General features: G+C 40.3%; 1 protein-coding gene across 7 annotated transcripts in view; it reads right to left on the bottom strand.

The window, feature by feature from the left end:
- ptprq (protein tyrosine phosphatase receptor type Q) overlaps positions 1–22,353 on the bottom strand; it is a 72,593-nt gene that overhangs the window by 12,227 nt on the left and 38,013 nt on the right. For 4 of the 7 annotated variants that reach the window (XM_088080615.1, XM_088080618.1, XM_088080619.1 and 1 more), the window contains exons 34-51: positions 20,472–20,789; positions 20,122–20,397; positions 18,204–18,355; positions 17,672–17,813; positions 12,888–13,163; positions 12,418–12,789; positions 12,013–12,122; positions 11,586–11,772; positions 11,243–11,481; positions 9,995–10,064; positions 9,471–9,629; positions 8,951–9,236; positions 8,776–8,849; positions 8,549–8,648; positions 7,822–7,950; positions 4,632–4,676; positions 4,002–4,028; positions 497–578 (exon numbers count right to left, since the gene is read on the bottom strand). In XM_088080615.1, coding sequence (XP_087936741.1) covers positions 497–578; positions 4,002–4,028; positions 4,632–4,676; positions 7,822–7,950; positions 8,549–8,648; positions 8,776–8,849; positions 8,951–9,236; positions 9,471–9,629; positions 9,995–10,064; positions 11,243–11,481; positions 11,586–11,772; positions 12,013–12,122; positions 12,418–12,789; positions 12,888–13,163; positions 17,672–17,813; positions 18,204–18,355; positions 20,122–20,397; positions 20,472–20,789 — 3,044 coding nt within the window. Of the gene's footprint in view, positions 1–496; positions 579–4,001; positions 4,029–4,631; positions 4,677–7,821; positions 7,951–8,548; positions 8,649–8,775; positions 8,850–8,950; positions 9,237–9,470; positions 9,630–9,994; positions 10,065–11,242; positions 11,482–11,585; positions 11,773–12,012; positions 12,123–12,417; positions 12,790–12,887; positions 13,164–17,671; positions 17,814–18,203; positions 18,356–20,121; positions 20,398–20,471; positions 20,790–22,095; positions 22,268–22,353 lie in introns of all 7 variants that reach the window. The other 3 variants (XM_042495440.2, XM_088080616.1, XM_088080617.1) reach the window with 3 other exon arrangements.

Here is a 22,353-nt window from a genome sequence, read left to right as displayed (position 1 = left end):
TTAAGTGAGAACCAGAAGTCTCTAAATTTAGAATAAATCCTGGTCAGGTCTACAATGGCTGCAGCACAGAGACAAAGGCGATATACTAATATAATACTAATATAATACTAATAATAAATACTAATATAATAAAATGCAATATGTATTATTTAGAAGAGGGTCATTTTAGCAAAGTGTTTGCAGCTCTTGAAGATTTTATTTCCAAATGCTTATTTGATAGGATGTTATGCACTCTTTTTGGCATTTGTGAAAGTTGCAAACAAACAAACAAACAGAAAACATGGTAAGTGCTGACAATGATTTTGTCTGTAATCACTTCACACCCATCTTCACAGTCTGAACTCAGTTCTTTCTGTTATCTTTTTTCTGTGATACAGCTTGGCTTCAAACAGCAAATCTAGGTAATTTTCTATTATTATGTCTCAATTCATATATGTCTACACTCTCACTACACAGGTTTGATAAACACAAGTCCAGGTTATAGACAAACACTTACAGCAAACTCCTCTTGGAACTTGGCATTGTCAGTGGCACACAGATCCTCTACATGCTGCAGGAAAGACCTCTTGTTGACAGGCCTGACAGAGACAGAAACGCACTGAATGTGAGGAAAATAATCATACAAAGATATGCTGCAGCTATTGTGTGCAGATTAACATCATTTAACCCTCCGGGACTCCTTTCACACATTTTGGATGTGAGGGGTCAGATCTTAATTTTTTCAACAATTGTGGCTGTGGTAATGCATAAATCTTGACCAGGTTTTGTATTTTGGGGTTAATTTTAGGATTTCAATTTCAACCTCTATAATAAGCTTATAATTATAGTAAAATCGCAGGAGAGTGAAGTGGATGTGATTTGGGCTCACTCAGCAACGAGAAATCTGGGACTGCTCTGCGCACATCTTCACAGAGACTTGGTTAACACCTGACTTCCCGGATCAAGCTGTTGCACTGGGTGGACTGACCTTGCGGGAGCCATTTGGAGGCAAGACTCTAATGCAAATTCAAAAAATGCCCTGCAGGAATTGAATGGTGCATCAGCAGCAACATCAACAAACAACCAGATGGAATCTTCATAGTAGCTGCTGATTCTAATCAATTCAACCTTAAACTCCAAAGATGTAGCAGGATCAAGAATAATTGTAATTTTGTTTTTTAAACATTGTTTAAAAAATGACAAATAAATCTACCTTCTACCTTTTATCAACATTTTTACTTTTAGCCCCTTAGTCCAATTTTGGGACCTATTGACTCCTATTAAAATTAAAATTTTTCACCCCCCTGCCCACTGCCCAATCATAAATTCTATATTGTTAGGATGTCATTCTGTGCTCCCGGCTTCAAAGTTTTTGTTTTTACCATTTTTTGTTATTTTCCACCATTATTTCATGTTTGGTATATACTGTAGATCAACTGGATGTAAATTTCCTTTTTTACTGTTTCAACATATCGTGAAGCACTGCAGGCCAGCTGAATAGGAAACTGACTAAAATGATGTGGGTGTGGTGGTAGGCACGTCTGAGTGTGTTGTGTGTGTATTGAGAAATTATTGTGTGTGTGTGTGTGTGTGTGTGTATGTGTATGTGTAACCAAAATACAGGCACTGAAATCGCTATGGGGAAAAATGGCCAAATGTTAACCCATAAAAACTGTTTTTGAACTCATAGCTATTACAGCATAAAATCGTGCATTCTATTTTTAAGGCTTTCTAACTGAAGTACTGGCCTCAAAATTTATTTTTTTTTAGTATTTTCCAGCTGATTTAATTATTTTCTCCATGTTTGTCTTGGAGAACAAATACATGATTCCCTGCTTTCAACTATGGGCTCTTCCCCTCTTTCTCTTTCTCTCGCACACACTTTCACCCATCCACCCACTTACACACACATGCATGAAAATGCACGTGCATGCACAGAGCTCTTCCTCTGTGTGTGTGTGTGTGTGTGTGTGTGTGTGTGTGTGTGTATAGGCTACATGTCTGTAGGGGGTGACAACATGAACCAGTGGTTCCCATAGCATGTTTTTCCCATTTGCTCTTCAGTAAAGGGATAAAACCAAAGTTTAAAGGCGCTCAGTGATCTGTCCTGATCATATGCACACCCACATGCACCTACATAGTGGCCCATACACACCTTGCACTCCTTCAAGCGGCAAAACATCGGGCATCTTACAGCGCATCAAAGATGCCACCTTTGGGGACACCGAAACAAAGTGTGGTGTACCAAAACAATGACCTGACAAGATGGGAGAGCATGTTCTCTTTGGAGCTGATCCACCTGCCCGCTGACAGCACCGACCCACCTTCCTCAACTGAGGACACAAGGTCAGATGATGGGTACAATGAAGTCGAGTTTATTCCTGATTCATCAGATGATTCTGATGACAGCACAGAGGATGGGCAGGGTGATACAGTGGATGCTCCTGAGTGGAGATCCAAGAACAGTGAGGACGTCTGGTCACCCACCAACACCAAGACGTTGCGCCCACCTCTGGCTCAAGCAAAAGGTGTTATCCCCGGACCCAAGTCCAGGATTAGAGAGTCCAGCTTAGACCTTTTCCTTACTGATCAGATCATCCAGGTTCTGATCCAGAACACTGATTTTTGATCATTAATGATTATAATCACTGCAAAGGGGCAGTAGATAACCTAGCTAAGGTTGGCCTTCTGAATGTACTTGTCTGAGATAGCTTATAGCCTAGTGCCTTTTGTTATCCAGTATGCATTTATAGAAAGTAAAGGCCTAAGTGTATTTGTTTTTAATGAGAAAAAAATATTTGTTTTCATTTATTCCATTTTTTTCTATCTTTTGCAGGTACTTGGCACGTACAGCTGCAGGAGGAAGATCCAGCACCACTGGTTCTGTTTTACAACCTGCTTGACGTCTCGGCCTTCAACACCTGCGTCCTGTGGACGGCAATTGATCCCTCCTGGAATCGAGGCAAGTCCATCGAGCAGAGGTTGTTCCTGGAGGAGCTAGAATAGATGCTGATTTTCCCACAGCATCAGCTGCTGCCGCTATGGCGGCAGAGTTACAGCATCCTCCACCACCATAGCGACCCAAACCCTGGTGTTATTTCAAAGTGTGTTCAAAAGCAATATTTCACAAAAGGAGGGGGAGTGGAGAAAATAGAAGAGAATAACAAAAATAGAAGAATAGATAGATAGATGGACATACATAAATGATATATAATGACTATATGAATAATCTATAATAGAATTATGTATGTCCTTTAGTACATTAACACACACTTAGGTTAGTAATAAAACCATAAAGTTATCAATGCTATAAGAATCAAACCATTTAAAAAAAACTACATGTTTGAGGAGACTGGGGACACACATATCGACAGGGAAATGGTCTTTGACACAACACCGGCCCAAAACCCCAGGAGAGCATGCCACCTCTGCATGGCAGGAAACAGGAGGAGAAGCCTCCTCTGCTGTAGGTGTGACAGAGCAGTTTGAAAGCTACAAACAGGGACCATTTACAACTCTCTCTTTCACTCACACACACACTCATATACTAGGCATATGTTCTATTTATGTTCTGATGAAAGATCTTGTTCTGTTTAGAAAAACAAATCTTATTCTTGTGCAGAGTGGAAACTGTGCCAAAATATTATATTAGTGTGTAGTATTTTGAAAAAAGTTTTAGAACAGGTTCCATTTTGGGACTTAAGGGTTTGAACGTGAGTTCTTCTTATGATATGAAACTGCTTAAAAACTAAATGTGGAAAGAAATCAATGTTGGTGCTAATCCCACAGGCTGGTGTCAAAAAAGTGTCATTATTATGTTAACAAACTGGCATTTAAAGGATTACAATTCTGACTAAGAATGAATATGTGTCACTTAAGATTAAGACTGAAGTTAGTTAAAATATTTAACAAAACAACTGGAAAGTAACATTACTGTATAGAATTTTGAAAACAGTTTTGGGAAATAAGTAAGAAGGTAACATTATTTAAGGGGTCACAGAGGGTTAAGAGGGATGACTTACTTGAGTGATTTCCTGTAACTGAGCAGCCTGGATGAAAATAGACAGCAAACAACAACCAGAATAAATAAATTAATAATAATAACAATCACAACCCAAACTGTGGTATTTCTGTGCATGACAGCTGAACTGATCCTTATTACAGAGAGGGTGGTGTTGCATGTTAAAGCAAGGTTCACCCATTTCTAATCTACTTTAATTAAACACTGACTTTGATGTTTCATTCTATAGAGATATGTGCACATGAGTAAATTTGAATGAATGGTGTGGTTATCCCCCTGTGGCTGATGTTTCTTTGCATTGCTGAAGCAAGAGGCTACTTGTGCCCTCTAAGGCCGCCAAGGCTTTCAAGCAATTTTGCGATATCGAGTGGGTAAACAAATTAAAATGGTCTGAAGCAGATGAGTATCGGCACAGCTCTGCAATCCCTGCCACTGATGGAGGAAAAGGCTGAAACGATGATGTCACTGATTCGCTCAGCTGTTGACCTCTACCAAACATTTAATAAGCAATGCAGACGGATGATATAAACGTTAATGTGTAACATGACAATGAAACACACGCACATAGTGATAAATTAAAGGGAAGTGCAACATGCAAGCAAGGCACACAAAGGTCAAAGCCACAACTTACTGGATCACATAAATCTCCTTCCGCCTAAAGAAGAAAGACGAATACCTGGTGAAAGAAAAGCGCTGGGTGAAACAAAAACAAAGCCAAGGGGAGTGGCGTGTGTGTGCAAAGTTATTTGTGCCTCTGTGGGAAAAGGTGACAAGAAAAAGTGTGTTATTATGACATAAAGTGAGCTCAGAAGGCTGGTGTTGATACAGAGCTCAAGTCCAACAAAGCAGAGAGACACTAGGTTTCCATTAACCCTCAAATTGTGGAAATTGAACTTGTGAACGTAAAATATGCCTAATAGAGTAGAATAACTATAATAACTATAATTATCACAAAAAAAGTTTTTACACATGCATAAGGTGGTGTTTCAGGCAATTCGAAAAAAAGCCATATTTCCCAAACTGCGATGGAAACTTTTTTTGGCTTTTATAGGTCACATGATGTTATGTGCTTGTCAGCAGGAACTGGCTCCGTCGGGCGTGATGCAGCAGGCGCTACAAGAGCTGTGTGGGCTATCACCTTCCAGAAATCCTATATACGTGGCCGCGTACAAGGGGCTCTTCTTTCCTCATCGCTCCATAACACGCCTACATGTCCTTAGATTGGATAATGACAGCTAGTGTGGTGGCTGCAATAGAAATAAAGCTGCTAATGTTTTGAACATCCATCAACATGCTTCTTGGAATATAAGTGAACTAACTGCTGCTACCTATACTCATATTTTTAACCTTTAAAAGTACAGCTGCTTACATTTATAAAAAACTTTTTTCATATTTGCTGAAACTGCCACTTTATTCTCCCTGCAAAAACAGATCATTGACGACAGGAATCATGTTCCTCTGCCTGCTCTGTTGCCTTTTAGCGCTTCTAATGGCTTCACTGCAGGTTATTGAAAAAAAACAATCAGGGCCGAGGAGTCTCTAATGCAGCTGTCAATCATGTTAACTACGGCTCGTGAACTGTAATCAAACTGTCAAACTTGGCAGCACTAATTAAATATGAATCAAGATCCTGTTACCTCTTCACCTATTTCTCACCTTCAGTTTTCAGAAATATACTCCAGTGTAGTGTTTACCTTTAAATTGAATAAAGTGGTCCGGCTGGCGGGGGATGCTTGGTATTTTAGTTTAAGTTGTTTTAGTTGTCTCCAACATGGCAGATGGGTCACAAACGTTCACATTGCACAGCTTAACAGTGCGGTTAAATATTTCTTTGAAAACATTTAAGGTGAGAATCAGGCAGTGTATTAACAACATCCTGATTCATATTTGATCAGCACTGCTTAGTTTGACACTTTGACTGCAGTTCATGAGCAGTTATTGATAGATTGACTGCTGCGTTAGAGACCCCTTGGCTCTGATTGTTTTTGCTGCTGCACTGTGAGTCTAGTGAAAGGCATTACAGGCATTGTGAGAGGAGGGATATGAAGACTGTTTTCACAGACCTGTCTCATGTACTTCTTTCAGAATAAAGTGATAGTTTCTTCAAAAATAACAAAATTTCTGCCAAAATTTTCTAGTTTTCATTAAAGTTACCATTTGCAGCTTTAACATATTGAATGAATAATATATTATTAACAGTTGTTACAATAATATGAAATTATTAACAATCACCCCCCAATAAACTCTTTTATATTTAAGAGGTGAAAATGTGTCTTAAAAAACTTTTTAAGATGCAGCCTTGTTTATTTACAGTGTCAAAAGAAGCCACAATGAACACAGCCACAATGACATGGTTTCCTTGCGCAGAAAAGACAGTCCAGTTATTTCTGTGACAACTACATCACTGCATAACTCATAAATGCTCATACAAGCTTAATATTTGCTTATTTTTTTATGCTAAGTATGAATGCAATTACAAGATATCACCACATTTTCTTTCAAACTAATTTGGTCGTCCAGATTTGAATCAGTTATAAGGCACATATTGAGGCCGACCTGTTTTTCAGGCTGCGATGCTCAGGTGTAGAGGCAGGTGTTTGTCGCACCTCATACTTCTTGCCTTGCTTTGGATGACATCAAGCTCACTATGGCTGGCACTCCCTTAAACAGTGGTAAATAAATTCCATGAAAAATGCTTGTGTGATCAATGTATTTTCAGAAATTCTGCATTTCATATTTTAGAAAACAGAATGGAGGTAATAGTCTGGAAAACAAATATTTTTCAATATTCCCTTTTCTTTAGCCAATACTTATCCAGGCCTGGAAATTAAGAAAGTCAAATTTCATAGTTTTCCATAGTGTGAAGAAACCCTGAGAAGTGTGTGACATCTAAAATGAGTGCGCAGCAAAGTATCCTTAGCAACTGCTTCATCTTTCAGGACCACGAGGAGTCACTGCATATGATAATGAGGCAGGCAAATATTTGCTCAAGTAGGGCAATTATATTACTTTCACACATAAGTGATAGGGGACAGGTATCTGCCAAGTGGAAGCACTGTTATTTATCTTTCTTGTCTCAAGTGGGTTTCATGTTTTTAACAGTCCTGTTCATTCAGCTCCTCCTGAGGACAAGCCGCACTTTGCACCTACATGAACCCTCTATTTTTGGTTTCCTTCTGTATTCTGTCGTTATGTTCAGATGGTGGGAAAGGAAGGTGTTCAAAAAGCCCATTAGTTGTTTCATGCTAATATCTTTCTATATTGGCCAAAAATATATGAAATGTTTGCACTGCTGATATTGAAAGATTTTCTGTCCTGTAGTTTCTCACCTCATCTTGGCCATCGCTGACCTTGATACACCTAAACTATCACTGAATTTGCCTTTATTGCTCACCACCTGGCAGCACTTACTGTCTGTGCACTTGTTTGTGCCAAAGACAAAAAAAGAGGAAAAAAGGAAGAGAAAAAAAAGCAGATGGGAGAGGATGGTTTGGAGAGATGCAGACAAGATGATTTGCTCTGCAGAGAACTGAAGGTAAACTATAAAGCCACAGTGATGCTGTGTTGTCTCATAGAGCTGCTGCTTCTATTTTCTGCACAAATTCTACAACGCTAGAAGATTTTGTGCTGACAGGAGCACACATCATGTTGGCTCCAGCAAAGAGATTTTTGTCTCTTTGACTTAGATTTAAAATCTTGTATGCAGCAGCTAAATCAAGTCTGAGCTCATGTAGTGTGAAACACGTTTAAGAAGCTAAAAATGTGTATGTTTTATCCAGCAAAGTGAAGCTTTTAGATTAAAATTAAACATGCAGACTAACCGGTTGAGTTTTTCTTGTTTCAGCTCCAGATCTGCCACAGCGATCAGCTGATCCAGCTTACACTTGGTCTCTATGATCTCTGCCTCTCTGGGTGAATAAGTCCCTCCCTCCTTTTTGCGCTGATGGATCCTGATATGTCAATCCAAAATTTGTTAATAGCAAGGTTAATGCAGAATCAAAATAAAAAGGAAATTTTGCAAAGTTATTGCAATTAGGCAATTCAAAATTACCTTTATTTATACAGGAATTGCACAGTGCTTTATGTGCACTAATATTAAATTGCAAACAGTGCAGTGTCTTTAATCAAATTAAAGATATACTATGCAGGATTCCCCCCCCCCCAAAAAAGTGTATAGACTCATACAGAAGTAATGCCTTTTAATAATCACTTCACCTCATTAGATGTGTGTGGCAGTGTATGTTTTTGCATAGACTCTGCCCTCTGCCTGCATTTTCTTATTTTCTGTGCTTGGGACGGTAGTGGGTATGAACCCCCACAGCCCTCAGGTGAGGTCGGGCCTCTTTAGAATGGAAGCGGCCATGTGACCAAGAGTCAAAGCACAGAAAAAATGCAATTACGGCGAGGCAAAACACCTCACATGACTGAATCTGTTGGTTTTACTTTGGCTTTGCAAATGAGTATGTTTGCGAACAGTAACCAGCAATCCTGCATAGTACACCTTTAACATATGAACACTGGCAGGTAGTTGGCTTTTTGCCATCTTACTTGACTGAGCAACAGATGATGATGATTAGCAACAAAGCCAAGGAGAAGGAGAGCAGGACACCCAGAATGATCTGCTCATCTCTGGTCAACAGCCCGTCCACTGCAGAGGGATGGAGCAGAGACAAAGGGGCACCATCACATTAAAAAAAAACACAACAACAAATGGGGCTACACAGCTTTTATGTTATCAGTTTCTGATGTAAAGTAACAGGGATGAATATAAATACCTGCAGTTTTGACATGCTCTGAATACTCTGAGTCTGTGTATTGGTCATTGATGTTAGTGGCTCTGAACTTAAACCTGGTAAATATGGAACAACAGTCCAGTGTCAGCATCATATTATGATTGATTATGTACATACAGCAGTTTTGAAGTTGTGGTTGAGTGTGTGGTGCACTCACACGTAGACTGTGTTTGGCTTCAGAGGTCCGTTGCAGAAATGTTCAGTGTTGTTTTCCTTTATACATTCGTCGTCCCCTCCGATCACGTACGTTGTTGCTGCAGTGCGATTGTGCCTCACCAGAAGCCAGCCGCCTCCGGACATACTGCGTGTGACGTGTTTGTCTGTGCGCGACACCCCATCTCCCAGGAAACATGGCGGGTTGGGGAAGCCCTTGTCAGTCAGGTACGGGGTTGGACGATCAAAAAAAGCATTCTTCCAGTTGGTGAGGTTGTGGATGTCCTTCGCTGTGACAGGATGAGTAAGCCAGTTAAAGAGGAAAGGAATCGCAGGGGTACTGAGTCAAATTTGCACTGACGTTAAGCCCTTCGGCTTTTGCATACATTTTGTCTTTTGTGAGCTTAGGACAGAGTGACGTATTGTAAAACAAGATTCTACTCAAGGCTTAAAGCACAAACGCGACCGATACCAAGTGTATTCAACTAAAAGTGACGTCTGTCAATGTTTCTGAAGAGTCATACCCCCTGACTCGGCCACGATGACCTGAATTTTTCTGATTGGTCCATTGTCATCACTATAGAAACAGGCAGGCATGCGGATGGTGATACTCCTGTGGGTTACCATGGCAACCCCTCCATGGCCCAGCACTGCCTGGGGTCTTTGGGTTGGCTTGGCTGGGGCTGCAACACACGCACGTGTGAGCACAGAGGAGCACCAACACACGTGCACACACAGACATGCAAACACACACACACAGACACACACACACACACACACACACACACACACACACACACACACAGGTTGTTATGTGAACACAGTGATGTGGTTTTAGTCTTACATTAACATCTAAATAATGACAAACTGCTCTCTCCTCTACATCATCACCACACATCTGACAAAACTGCTGAGTAACATTTGCTATGTCTGAGGTATGATGCTAAGCAGTGGCATGATTCTCTGTCTCGCATCTATGCTGCACTGCTGCAAGAAGAAAGCCACTGTAGAGCGGTGCAGATCAGACACACAAAAGAGGGACGTGTACCTCTGATCCCTGTAATTATCTGGACATGTGGGCTGAGTGGGCTTCGACCAGCTCCGTTCTTTGCTGAAATCTACAAACAGACAGAAGAAAAGAGAGAAAAGAGCAGAAAAAGGGACAAGTACAGACAGGAATTACAGAAAAGGAAGCAACAATTTAAACAAACTTGTTCACTAGGGCTTTGGCCTGTGTGTTTAACAGAATCCAGTCTCATGACTTGGACTTGAGTTAGACTCGAGACTTTAAGGACACAACAGCTGACATAAAAGAATTAGGAGTGACAAAGGCTGACTGTTCATCACCTCAAATCGCCTGTGTCTCAGAAAAAAATGGCTGTTCTATACACCACCTGGCTATAGCCAACAACCAGTCTCATACATTCTGTGCCTGTGTGAGAGGAAATACCTTTGAATTGTGTCGATTGTTTGTTTTCCTCACCACTGATTCTCTTCTAGTGCAGACTATCGCAAACAGCGTAGGACATACTGCAAAGCCAGGACAACAGATTGAATGACAGTGACTGACAGGAGTCCGTCGGCCTGGCGTATCAGTGCCCTAACATCAATACTGACGACTTCACTATTACTTGAGCATTTTGACTTGAAATTGAATGATACCTTACCTCAAGGCCCGAGTTGAAAAATCAGTTATTTCAAAAGTGTGCCACAAATCAATTAATTTCCCTTCAATTCCTGAATCAACTAACATAATTGGTATTCATCCCGGGCAAGCCCACTCTTCATTCTCCAAATCAACTGTTTAAACCAATCTGACAGCATTCAGTGAACTTGCAGGAGAAAAATATCAAGAACTAGTAGCTCCGTTGGTCGAAACGGGCGCCCATATACAGAGTCTACATCCTCGCTGCAGCGGCCACGGGTTCAAGTCTAGCCTTAGCCCTTTGCTGCATGTCACCAAACATAACTTTGTTTGTGTATAAAATCTACAAAAAAAGAACTGCAAAACATTCAGGTCAAAATCAGACAAATACAGATCGAGACTCAACTTCCAACAAAAATGTTTTAAGAAATTCATAGACATTTTGAAAGGATTTGTGCTTTTTGTAAATGTATTATATTCTTACTTTGTTGTTAAAATGGCATTTTATTTAAAGACCTCATTATGACTTTTAGGACTCGAAACTCAAAGTTTAGGCTTTTGGACTTGAGTGCAAAGACTTGAGATTTACATGTGACTTGCAAAACAATAACTTGGTCCCACCTCTAGTGTTAAATGTGTGTGTGTTCTCACCTGTATGCTGTAACTGAGTCCTCCCTTCAGGCCCTCTATGACACCAGTCAGCTGATTCTGGTCTCGCTGGGTTATATTAAGACTGATGTTCTTGACCAGCTGGTCCTTTTCATAGATGTAAACATAGTAAGCTGTTATGTTTCCATTGGGCTCCTCTGGAGGGGTGAAAGTCACCTTCACACGGTTCACTTCCTCTGGCATCACTGATACTATCACATTCTTGGGAGGGTCTCTGGGCTCTGAGGACAGAAAGGAAAGATACAAGAGTCCAAGAATAATAGATATATGGTCATATTTACAGTTGGGCAGCAGGAAGCTACTCAAGATAAAAATTTACACATACCCTCCTCCAGTGTTCGAAATTCAATAGGTCCGATGGCTTTCCCATCGCTGGCAGCATTCTCCAATCGACCGGTGAAGGCAGTGATGGTCACAAAGTAGCAAGTGAAAGCAGTCAAATTAGTCACAACGAAAGTTGTCAGCTCCTCTGGAGCTCTGACCGCCGAGATATTCAAACCAGGGCCGTCCACCTGGTGTAACAACAAAGGTAATGGCAGAGCTGAAGTCATTTTATTTTGTTAGCATTTTACTGCATTGTGTTAATAGGACCAGCACAACTCTGTGTTGATCTGTAATAAGAAAAACTAACTCTGTTTGTGATGACATGGTCATATTTTTTTTTTTTTTTGTGTGTGTGTGTGTGTGTGTGTGTGTGTGTGTGTGTGTGTGTGATGTCATAGAAAAGTGAAAACAAAACTAATTGAGGATACCTGCACAAGATATGAAGTGGGTCCAGAGAGAACAGCTGGAGCAGCCCATGCAATGTGAAGGCCATTGGAGGTGGGAGTCACTTTCAGGTCACGGGGAGGGTCATCAGGGTCTGAGGAAAGAAAAACACAGGATGCTTATTATGTGCTATGAAATTAAGAATCCTAAAACAGCCTGTTAATAGCTTATATTAGTTTATTATTATATTAATAGTGCACAGTAGCAACACAGTGCCATGAGAATGTGAAACTTATCTTATCTGAAATTACTAAAACTGTATATTTTTTAGAGGAGTACCTAAAAGAAATCACAGATTTATCGGTCAGATATTCTCCCTGAGGTCCTGACTAACTGCCAACTCTCTCCTGGCAACACAAAAGGTCATTTCATCACTATGACTTTCTTACTTCCAGCCAGGGTACGTATGTAACTCCAGTGCGTGTATTCTCCAACTCCAGCATTGGTTACAGCAGCCACTTTGAAGCGGTAGTATCTGTACTTAGAAACAGACTGGAGCGTGACACTGTAGCTCTCTTCAGTGCCGTCCGAAGCATTCACCGACATCGTGAAGTGAGAGTCCACGCAGTCTGAGGTCTGTTTGTCCTCTGGGGCTGGCTGTGCAGTAGTTAGTTTGTTTGGTTCACAAACAGTTGAAAGCAGCTGTGCAATGACTTGGTATTCTTTCAGCAGGCCTGGAACAGAAAGCGGTGGAGCCCACTCGAGTGTCACATTGTTCGGTGTGACCTGAGAGATGGCGAGGAAGCGAGGAGCAGATGGTGCTGTTAAGGGACACAAAAAAGGTTTTAAATATTCTTTCGGTATTACTGTGTAACAATTAGAAGCCAAATATGCTACAGAACACAAATAGACTGTATACCTGATTCGGACAGAGTGGAAGCAGTACAGTTTAGCCTGTCTCCGGGTCCTGCAGAGTTGACTGCGGCCACAGTGAGTGTGTACTCCTGGTCTGAAGACAGCCCAGTCACTGTGTACTCTGGTGTGTGAGCCTGGTGTGTGTAGGGTTGCGAGTCTGCTTTCACAATGATCTCATAATAAATGATCTGCCCATTAGGGTTGGCTGGAAGCTCCCAAAACAGATTAATTGAATCCCAGCTCACTCCTGAGCAAGACAGGTTCCCCACAGCATCAGACACTGCAGGCAGAGAGGTGAGACAGTAATACAGTTAGACGAGTATTAGCTTCAGTGAGCATTTTTCACTGTCCAACGTGAGAAGACAGGACCAAATCAATGTTTTGTTTGACCTTGGTTATGTCATTGCACATGGGGAAAAGGGCTGCCACACACACTTTGCACAGGACTCTGAATTACTGGAAACTATGAATGTGCAGTCTGCAGACAAACTTTACAGATGTGTTAACAGAAATCCAGGAGCACATCAGCCAAGTGCCTCCTGCATCGGGGCGTAAAATCGACACTAGAAGCTTACTTACTACTTGGAAGTTTGTAACTAAATAAGCTACTTAACCCTCTGAAACCTGGATTGACATTACTTTTCTTGAGCAGCATTGAGACACTTTTCACAAGTATTTACACCGTTGAACCATGAGCTAATTTGTTTGATTTCTTTCAAATACATGAGGAAATAGGCAATGACCATCTTGGCAAGAAATGTCCCACAAGTAGATTTAGAACATCATTTTTTAAAAAGCTAGGGGAAATTTTCCAGATAACTACACTTATAATTTTCATAAATATAAATTTAGAGTTACTTTACAAAGATTTTATTTTTTCATTTTTAATTCATGGTTTTTTATCCAGGTCATGTCACACTTTTTTTTTTTTAACTTTTTTTTTTTTACACAAATTCTTGCTCATTTCTAGGTAATTTCTTCCTAAATTGCTCATTACTCATGTTTTTGAAAGAAAACAAGCCAATTTGTCCAGGTTTTAAAGGGTTAAATTGGTTGCATAATGGCTGCTTGGGCCATAACCTTCTGTAACTAGTTTTGAAGTAAAATAAAAATTAAGTGGCCAATCAACGATCAAAGACAGAGTTCCATCGCCATGGTTGCCTTTCTGTCCGGCATTAGCCACTAGATAGTAGCACATCATAGTCAGCTAGATCACTATTGAAATATCATATGAACAAATTAGGTCTCTCCTGGATTAGCGTTGATATATGGCATGAAATTAATGAAAATTGATGCTGTGTGGCAGAAAAAAACACTGTTTTACCATTAGTAAGTATAATTCTGTAACATGACAGAGTCATGTGATGTCTCTCCATTGTGCAGCTTTTGCAACAGGCCGCTAGTCAAAAATGATGTATAACTAAAAAACGTCAGCTTTGTCTTCAACTTATTGATATTTTTGTTTGTTTGTTTTTCTCCAAACAATCATTATGACTTTTTATTTATCTATTTAGGTTGCACAGTCAGCAGCTCTGTGGTTATGATCCACCATTATTGAAGGGAATCAAATGCGGCTTGTTTTATGCTACGCTGCGTAGTTTTCACAGTGACACACAGGTGTGCGTGTGAAAAAAGCTCAGCAGCATCTCCACTGCTGACAAAAACTAACCCTCTTTGAAGAAGATTGTATTAATGGCGTTTATAAATCATTGTATGAAATACTTCATTTATTTGTTAGTGTACATGCATTTATCAAAAGGACAAGAACATGCTGACTGTTACATGTCTGTAACCGAAATTGCTGGCAAAAAACAGAGATACTATACACAACCTCGAGACAACATGTTAAATTATCACTGACCTCATACATGCCCTTCATAGCTATAATAAGCCAATGGCAACAAGAATGTGTTCTAGATTGCATGTATTGCAAACAAATAGAAGAAATTTGATTTTATCTTAGAAGCCATAAGAGCTGAGTTCAAAGAGATGATCAGTTTGCTCTGTGTGCAGATTGATAAACACATTTACAATGGACTGTGTTCAAAATCGTTTACTAACATACTATGCCTACCAAATATTTTTTTAAGGTTTTTTTTTAAACGACAGCTAGAGAGATGAAGAGATGACAGGATCGTGGGTTGTGGTTGCACTGATGCCGTGATCCTACTGCGTACTCCTGCCATTTTTATGAGTCATGCCTCCACTATTATTACACACATGACTGTCATTGCCACATACATAAACTACAATATTTGCATGTAATATTACATGCAATCATAAATTACATTTGTCAATTTTTATGTCTATTACTTTTGTCACATTTTATGTTATTGTTACTACTGCTGTTGCTGCGCATCTCTCCCCTCTCTCTCTTTCCTGTGTATCATTTTTTCATCTTCTATAATTTTATTGTTCTTTATGACATCTATTGCATGTCTGTCCAACCTGAAAAGGGATCCCTCATCAGCTGCTCTTCCTCAGATTTCTACTGTTTTTTCCCCATTAAAGGTTTTTTTGGGAGGAGTTTTCTGTTAAGCCCTTTGAGGCAAATTGTGATATGTGATAATGGGCTTTAAAAATAATATTGAATTGAAATGGGGATGAGAGAGAGTGGGGATGACATGCCACAAACGGTCGCAAATCAGACTTGAGCCCTGGGCAGCTGCAATGAGGACACATAGGCATGTGCTCTACTAACTGAGCCACCCGGCACCCCTACCCCAACCAAATATGATATAAATTTGAGTATGTAGTGCATTTCAACTGTTATAGTATGTGGATTTTGTATACATGAGATATGTCCAAATGTTTACTAGATTACCAAGACTTTTTAAGATGAGATGTGAGCTTACTTGACATACTCAGCCACCCCAAACTGCATTGTGGCTCCTTAAAATGTCTAATGGCACACATATGGTTAAAATAATTAACTGTTAAAACCATTGTGAATGATGGTGAGTCACGTACAGTTAGGGTGGAATATGCAGGAGCTCACACATATATATAATGTACTGTAGAAAATATATCAAATACTGGAATATTTGAAGCTTTAATTTGTCTTAAGATCATCATATTTCTCCTGTTTTAGCTTCTCTGCACTGGCTCGCTGTAAAATCCAGAATTGAATTTAAAATCCTCTTAAAGCTTACAAAACTCTAAATGGTCAGGCTCTATCTTATCTGTCCCAGCTCACAGTTCCCTACCAACCCTCAAGATCACTACGCTCTGAAAACGCAAGGTTACTTGTGGTTCCCAAAGTAGGATGGAGGCAGAGCCTTCAGTTACCATGCTCCTCTTTTATGGAACCATCTTCCAGTTTCGGTCAGGAAGGAAGACACCGTTTACACTTTTAAGGGTAGACTAAAAACCTTCCTATTTGATAAAGCTTATTAATAGGGCTGGCTCAGGTTGCCTGGACCAGCCCCTAGTTAGGCTGCCATAGTTTAATCTGCTGGGGACTTTCTAAGATACACTGAGCTCCTTTTTTCTTCTCTTACTCCCTCCATCTGAAAACGCTCATGTCTGCTTACTGCAATACACTAACTCTGTTGCCTCTCCGAAGCATTCCTGCTCCCTTTTTTCCTAGTTTTCACAGATCCTGGTTGCAATCTAGGCTACACCTGATCTTGGTGATGGCTGTGCTGATGCTGTGATCCTGCCTTTAGTTGTGCTCGTGCTGTGGCTGCACTGGTCCTGTCCCTCTAGCTCGCCTTGATCATGGTCCTCGTTTTGCCATTGCTGTGGTCCTGTCTAAAGCTACACCTGTGTTGTGAGTCCCTGTTGCGCCAATGCCATGATACTGCTTGACGCGGCCTTCTACTGCCATTATTATGAGTCATGCCTCTACTCTTAACGTACACAATATTTGCACGGAACATAAAATGGTTTCATAGAGTGCATTTAGTAATTTTACACCCATCACTATTGTAATATGACATGCTACTGTTCCCATTATTGGGGTGCATCTCTACCCTCTCTTTCCCTCTCTCCTTCTCTTTCTTTTTTGTCATTATTGCTATTTTATTTGTTATTCACAACATCTATTGCACGTCTGTCTGTCCTGGAAGAGGGATCCCTCCTCAGCCGCTCTTCCTGAGGTTTCTTCCATTTTTTGGGGAGTTTTTCCTTAGGCGATGTGAGGGTCTAGGGACAAAGGGATGTCGTATGCTGTGATGCCCTCTGAGGCAAACGTTTTTTTGCGATAATGGGCTTTATAAATAAAACTGACTTGACTTGAATTGACTTAAAATAAATACTGGTAAACATTACAGTGAGTGAAATATGTAATGCTGATTTCCATATGTGATAAACAATTTTCATTTAATGTTAGCTCGGTCAGGTAATGTGATAGATACAGTCATGTCATGCAGAGATGACGTATTACTTCAGTTTACTTCAGTGTGCTGGTAATGGCATACTTAATGGTTCATCGTGTAGGCAGTATGCAGAACATACAGATCCTGCATGCAGTATGCGGTTTGTTAGCATGCAGTTTTGAACACAGCCACAGAATTGCGACTAACTGATGTCTTTTTAACTTGGTTGTTTATTCTTTTATCATTAGTTCTTACTCTGTCACATTTTGTATTTTTTAGATGTGGATGAAAGTGTTTTTTGTGTCTTTTTAGTCTGCAAACCTGCTCTCCTTTAATTGCCCCTTAAGGGACAAATAAGGTATTCTGAATTGATTTGAAAATACAGTACAAATCAATTTGGAACCACAAACTGAGAGCGGTGACCTAAATCAGTGTTCCATCCTGTGTGTGTAGACAGTGTGTACTTTACCTGACTCGTTAGTGGTGAAGGTCACAGGGCTGCTGAACTGATTCCCATGGCCCACTCTGGTGAAACTGTAAACACTGATCTTGTAGGAGCTATGAGGCCTGAAGCCTGATAGATACTCTGTGGTCGACAAACCAGAGGAGTTCTACACGCACACACACACACACACACACACACACACACACACACACACACACACAAGTGTGCATACCGCACGCACACACACACACACACACACACACACACACACACACACACACACACACAGATAAATATGACAGGAGATTAAATCATCAAATCCTGATTACTGGAGTGGATAATGTTTTATTTTATCAGTGCACATATGTGTGTGTGTGTGTGTGTGTGTGTGTGTGTGTTTGTGTGTAATGTTTCTGCTTAGTGATAGCTGGAGTGTGAAATTAGAGCTACTGTGAGTGTGACAGTGTGCACTCTTACCGAGTGTGTGTGTGTGTGTGTGTGTGTGAATATTGTTGTTATGTGGGGCAGCTTATTCAGTGTGTGAAATTAACGGTACCCTGTGTGTGACGGTGTGTGTGATGAGGTCTTGGATCCTGAAGCCGTACTGTATCACCACTCCATTGGGCTCTAGAGGAGGCTCCCAGCTCAACCACACAGAGACGGCTGTGTGGTTATATATAGTCAGGTTACGGGGAGGTGACATGGGGCCTGAAAGACAAAGTTAGGCAGATGGAAAAGAAGATGAGACAGACAGTAGATATACACCCATTGTGTCATGAGTTAAGGCAAGGCAAAGCAAGGCAAGTTTATCTACATAGCACCTTTCAGCAACAAGGCAATTCAAAGTGTTTTTTTCATAAGACATTAAAAAAATTGAGACAAAAGAAACACATTATAAAGGGACATTTAAAACTTAATTAAAGAGCAAGAGAATAGAAAATTAAGTTAAAACATAACTTAGACAGGTATAAAATACAAAAATTAAAGTTAGTGGCTCATGATAATATTGGCATGTTATCTTTACTGGCAGCAACTTGGACTTAATATACACATTTACAACTGAAATTCCTTAGTTTATTTATTATACCTCAAATGTTCAGTAGGGTTTTTAAGGTGCAATAATTCTTTCTATCACTGGCTTAACTGCAATATTTCAACCACAGCATTCTTCTGTGCAATTTTTCAAATGTGCAATATATTCTTCCAACTCTTGAATGTAGGCCATGTTTAACATGTGACACATATTGTATGTATTGTTATTGTTATCCTAACATTATTGTATATCTCTGTTGTTCATTGTAACATTGCACATATATATTCATATTTTAATATTTTGAACTTACATACCACTTTTATAGATTGCAATGTAGCATAAAGCACAGTTTCATATTTTTCACACTTAAAACACTCAGCACATTATACATACTATTTTTTAAAATATTCACATAATAGTACTTATTTACTATTTTTGTATGTCTATTTTGATATCTCTACCCTTATATACTTGTGCTGGTAATTATTTCTAGTTGCGGTCATTCTCCATGCTGGCATTCCAGTGATAATAGTGTAATGAACCACAATTTTAACTGGATCAGTGAAATTCTTCTGATTCTAAAACATTGCTATCTGTCTGAAATTAACTTTGCTGATAACATGAAAGGCCAACCAGATGACACTTTAATTATGCAAGTTTAACTAGTTGAAATAGGTCAGATTGTCCAAGGTTCTGGCTATTGTCAGGATTGTCTTAAGAAGAGCATCATCGAAGACTGTTAAAGTGGAACGGATTTTACAGTTTTGTTACATAAAAAAATGATGTAATGTTTTACATGTAACCTATTAAAGTAGCCTTCATGTTTATCCCAGAGAATGAGTATATTTTGTAAAGCATTGTATTTTATGGTTTCATCTGCCACTCAGCCATCATGATTACAGTAGGCTTAGTATTAATTCCACTGCAGAGACTTAATGTTCTATGTAACTAGGTGGAAAAACATACGAACATCCAAAAAATCCAATATCATGCATCCCAAGATAAGATAAAATAAAATAAGATAAGATTAGCCTTTATTGTCTCCCTTAGGAGAAATTTGTCTTGGACAACTGAGAGACCCAGGCCGAAGTTACAGTGCAATGTAAAAAATGAATAAATATTTGATTTTAGAAAAGGCAGCAATAAAGAGAAAAGCCTTCAGCCTTGATTTGAAGGAGCAGAGTGTTGCAGTGGACCTGCAGTTTATTAGGAGTATGTTCCAGATATGTGGTGCATAAACATTAAATGCTGCATCCCCATGTTTTGTCTGGACTCTTGGGACATAAAGCAGGCCCGTCCCCGAAGACACTGAGAGGTCTGGAAGGTTCATACTATAGCAAAAGGTCAGAAATGTATTTGGGCCCTAAAACATGCAGAGCTTAATAAACCAACAGGAGTATTTTAAAATCAAGAGAAATTTAAAACTTGCTTTCAAACTAACCTCCTTCATCTGTGTGCAGCTGCAGCATCAGATAAGGCCCTAAGCCTTTCCGCGTTGCAGCCGTAATAGTGAGATTGTAAGCTGTGTATGGAAGTAGGTTGGTGAGGATGATGGAGGTGTTGGGGGTGTGTGTTACGTTGGAGCCCCCTGGGCCAAACACATTGAGAGTATACTCTGTTATCTCCCCGTTGGCCTCCAGAGGGCGCTGCCACACCACTGCGATAGAGGACGAGGACAGGTTCCTTTTGGACACCAGCAATGGAGCAGAACTGGGGACTGAAGAGAAAAATTGTCACAATAAAATGTATGAGCCACACTCCATAGGTGAATATATGTGTGGAGAAACTCACTATCATCATCCGTCCTCAGATACAGCGTGCGGGTGTGGTTGTAGGCAGCCCCAGCACCAGTTGCCGGGGTAACAGTGAACACATAGGGGAAATATTTCTTGAGTCGGGTGAAGAGGAAGACATTGTCAGTTGTGGAATGCTTAATGATCTTGTTAAGAGCTGTAGCCCCTTGGTTTGATTCGTTCGGGGGGCCAGCCTCCTGTAAGGTGAGCAGGTAGGTGGGGTGGCCGTTTGGCTCCATGGGAGGGTCCCAGCTGACGATGATGGCTGTGGAGCTGAAGATCTGAGCAGACAAGTTCCTGACTGAGTCACTTGGCACTGCAGGAGGAAGAAAAGACAAATAGTGTTACTATTTTTAACCACCAGTGACGACACTGACTGAAAAACAATGAGCCTTTTGATGTGAGTTTACTGTACTACGAGGCATCAATCAACCATACACACTATGACACTTGCGGGAAAATGAACAGCACACCAGCCATCATCATCATCATCATCATCATCATCATCATCATCATCATCATCATCATTAGCATCATCTGTCATAATCATTGGCAGCATTGTTGTAATTAACAAAATCCGCAACGTCACATCAAGGAGAACAATACGGCATGACATTAATTTAAATAACAGAGACACGGCAGAGGAAAACAGACAAAGAAACAATATCCTACAAAAACAGCAGCCCATTCTGAGACATACACAGGCATGTGGGAGGGAAACTTGCTTACTGAAAACCGTGGGAAAGAAAGGAGTTGAGGAGAAAAAAATACTCATCCTGCTCATCATGTCAGTCCCTCAGAAAATTACACAGAGAAGAAATAAAATGGGTAGATGAAGGTGAAAGGGGAAATAAAATGTAAAAAAGATCCATGGGATGAATGAGTGGATGTGAGGGGCCAGGTGTGTGTGGGGGTCTGAGCCCAGCAGGGGGGCTTGGCTGTGCGGAAGAGACAAGGAGCCCTGGAGATCCCGGTGCTTTGCTGAGAGTGGAGCAGCTGGAGCACAGGCAGAGATACAGAGTCAGTATGAGCAGTAATCATACAGAGACAGAGAAAAAAACATTAAACATCAACTGTATGTGACAAAGTCTGTGGCTGCCGTCTGCACCATTTTTCCCAAAATAACATAAAAACAAAGAGATCAGCTTTATGCACACTTCACTTTTTTCACTGTGGATGTCCAAAACACCAGCTAAATATTATATCCAAATTTGAGTTTCACAGTGGCATGAGCCCAGCATGAACTTTCTTAAACAACATCAGGCTTTGTTTTTTCTGTCATCATATAAGTTCTCTCTTTTATTCTCTCTGTTTTTAATCCTTCACAACTTTCGTCGTGCTTAGCAAAAGGAAACACAAACTGGCTGTCTTCAAGGCATAGACAAAAATAGAGCCGGTTTGCCAGACTGACAGTTATCTCCTTTCACTAACAGGCTGAAAGTCACAACTTGAATCGCAGAGTTTTTATGTAATTTTTTGAAGTTGAAGAGTTTTGAAAAATGTGTGCAGACTCGCCCTCCAATGAGACTTTGAATCATTATGTGTAGTATTTTATCTTTATATCTATTCTTTGTAACTTATTGATGTTGGTGTATGTGGGATTGTGTGTATGTCTGACTAACCGTCCTCCGGTAAGAACAGGGTTAGAGGCTCACTCTGGACTCCTCCATCCCCCTGCACTGTGCTGGAGGTCATCCACAGGGTGTAGTTTGTGCCCCCAATCAGCCGAGTCAGAGTGTAGGAGAGGGCTGAATCAGGAGAGGCAGAGGCAGCTAAGTCTGAAACTGGAACCCTCTGTGGAGATAAAATAGGGTTATTTTCACATACTGAAACAGGCATGTCATGAAGAGCATAATATATGCTGTACATACAGATAGGTG

Source organism: Plectropomus leopardus, chromosome 7 (assembly GCF_026936395.1).
Source record: "Plectropomus leopardus strain MGB_pleo_1.0 chromosome 7, ASM2693639v1, whole genome shotgun sequence".
Lineage (NCBI taxonomy): Eukaryota > Metazoa > Chordata > Actinopteri > Perciformes > Serranidae > Plectropomus > Plectropomus leopardus.
Note: the sequence above shows the minus strand (reverse complement) of the source record. Positions and strands in the feature narration are given on the sequence as shown.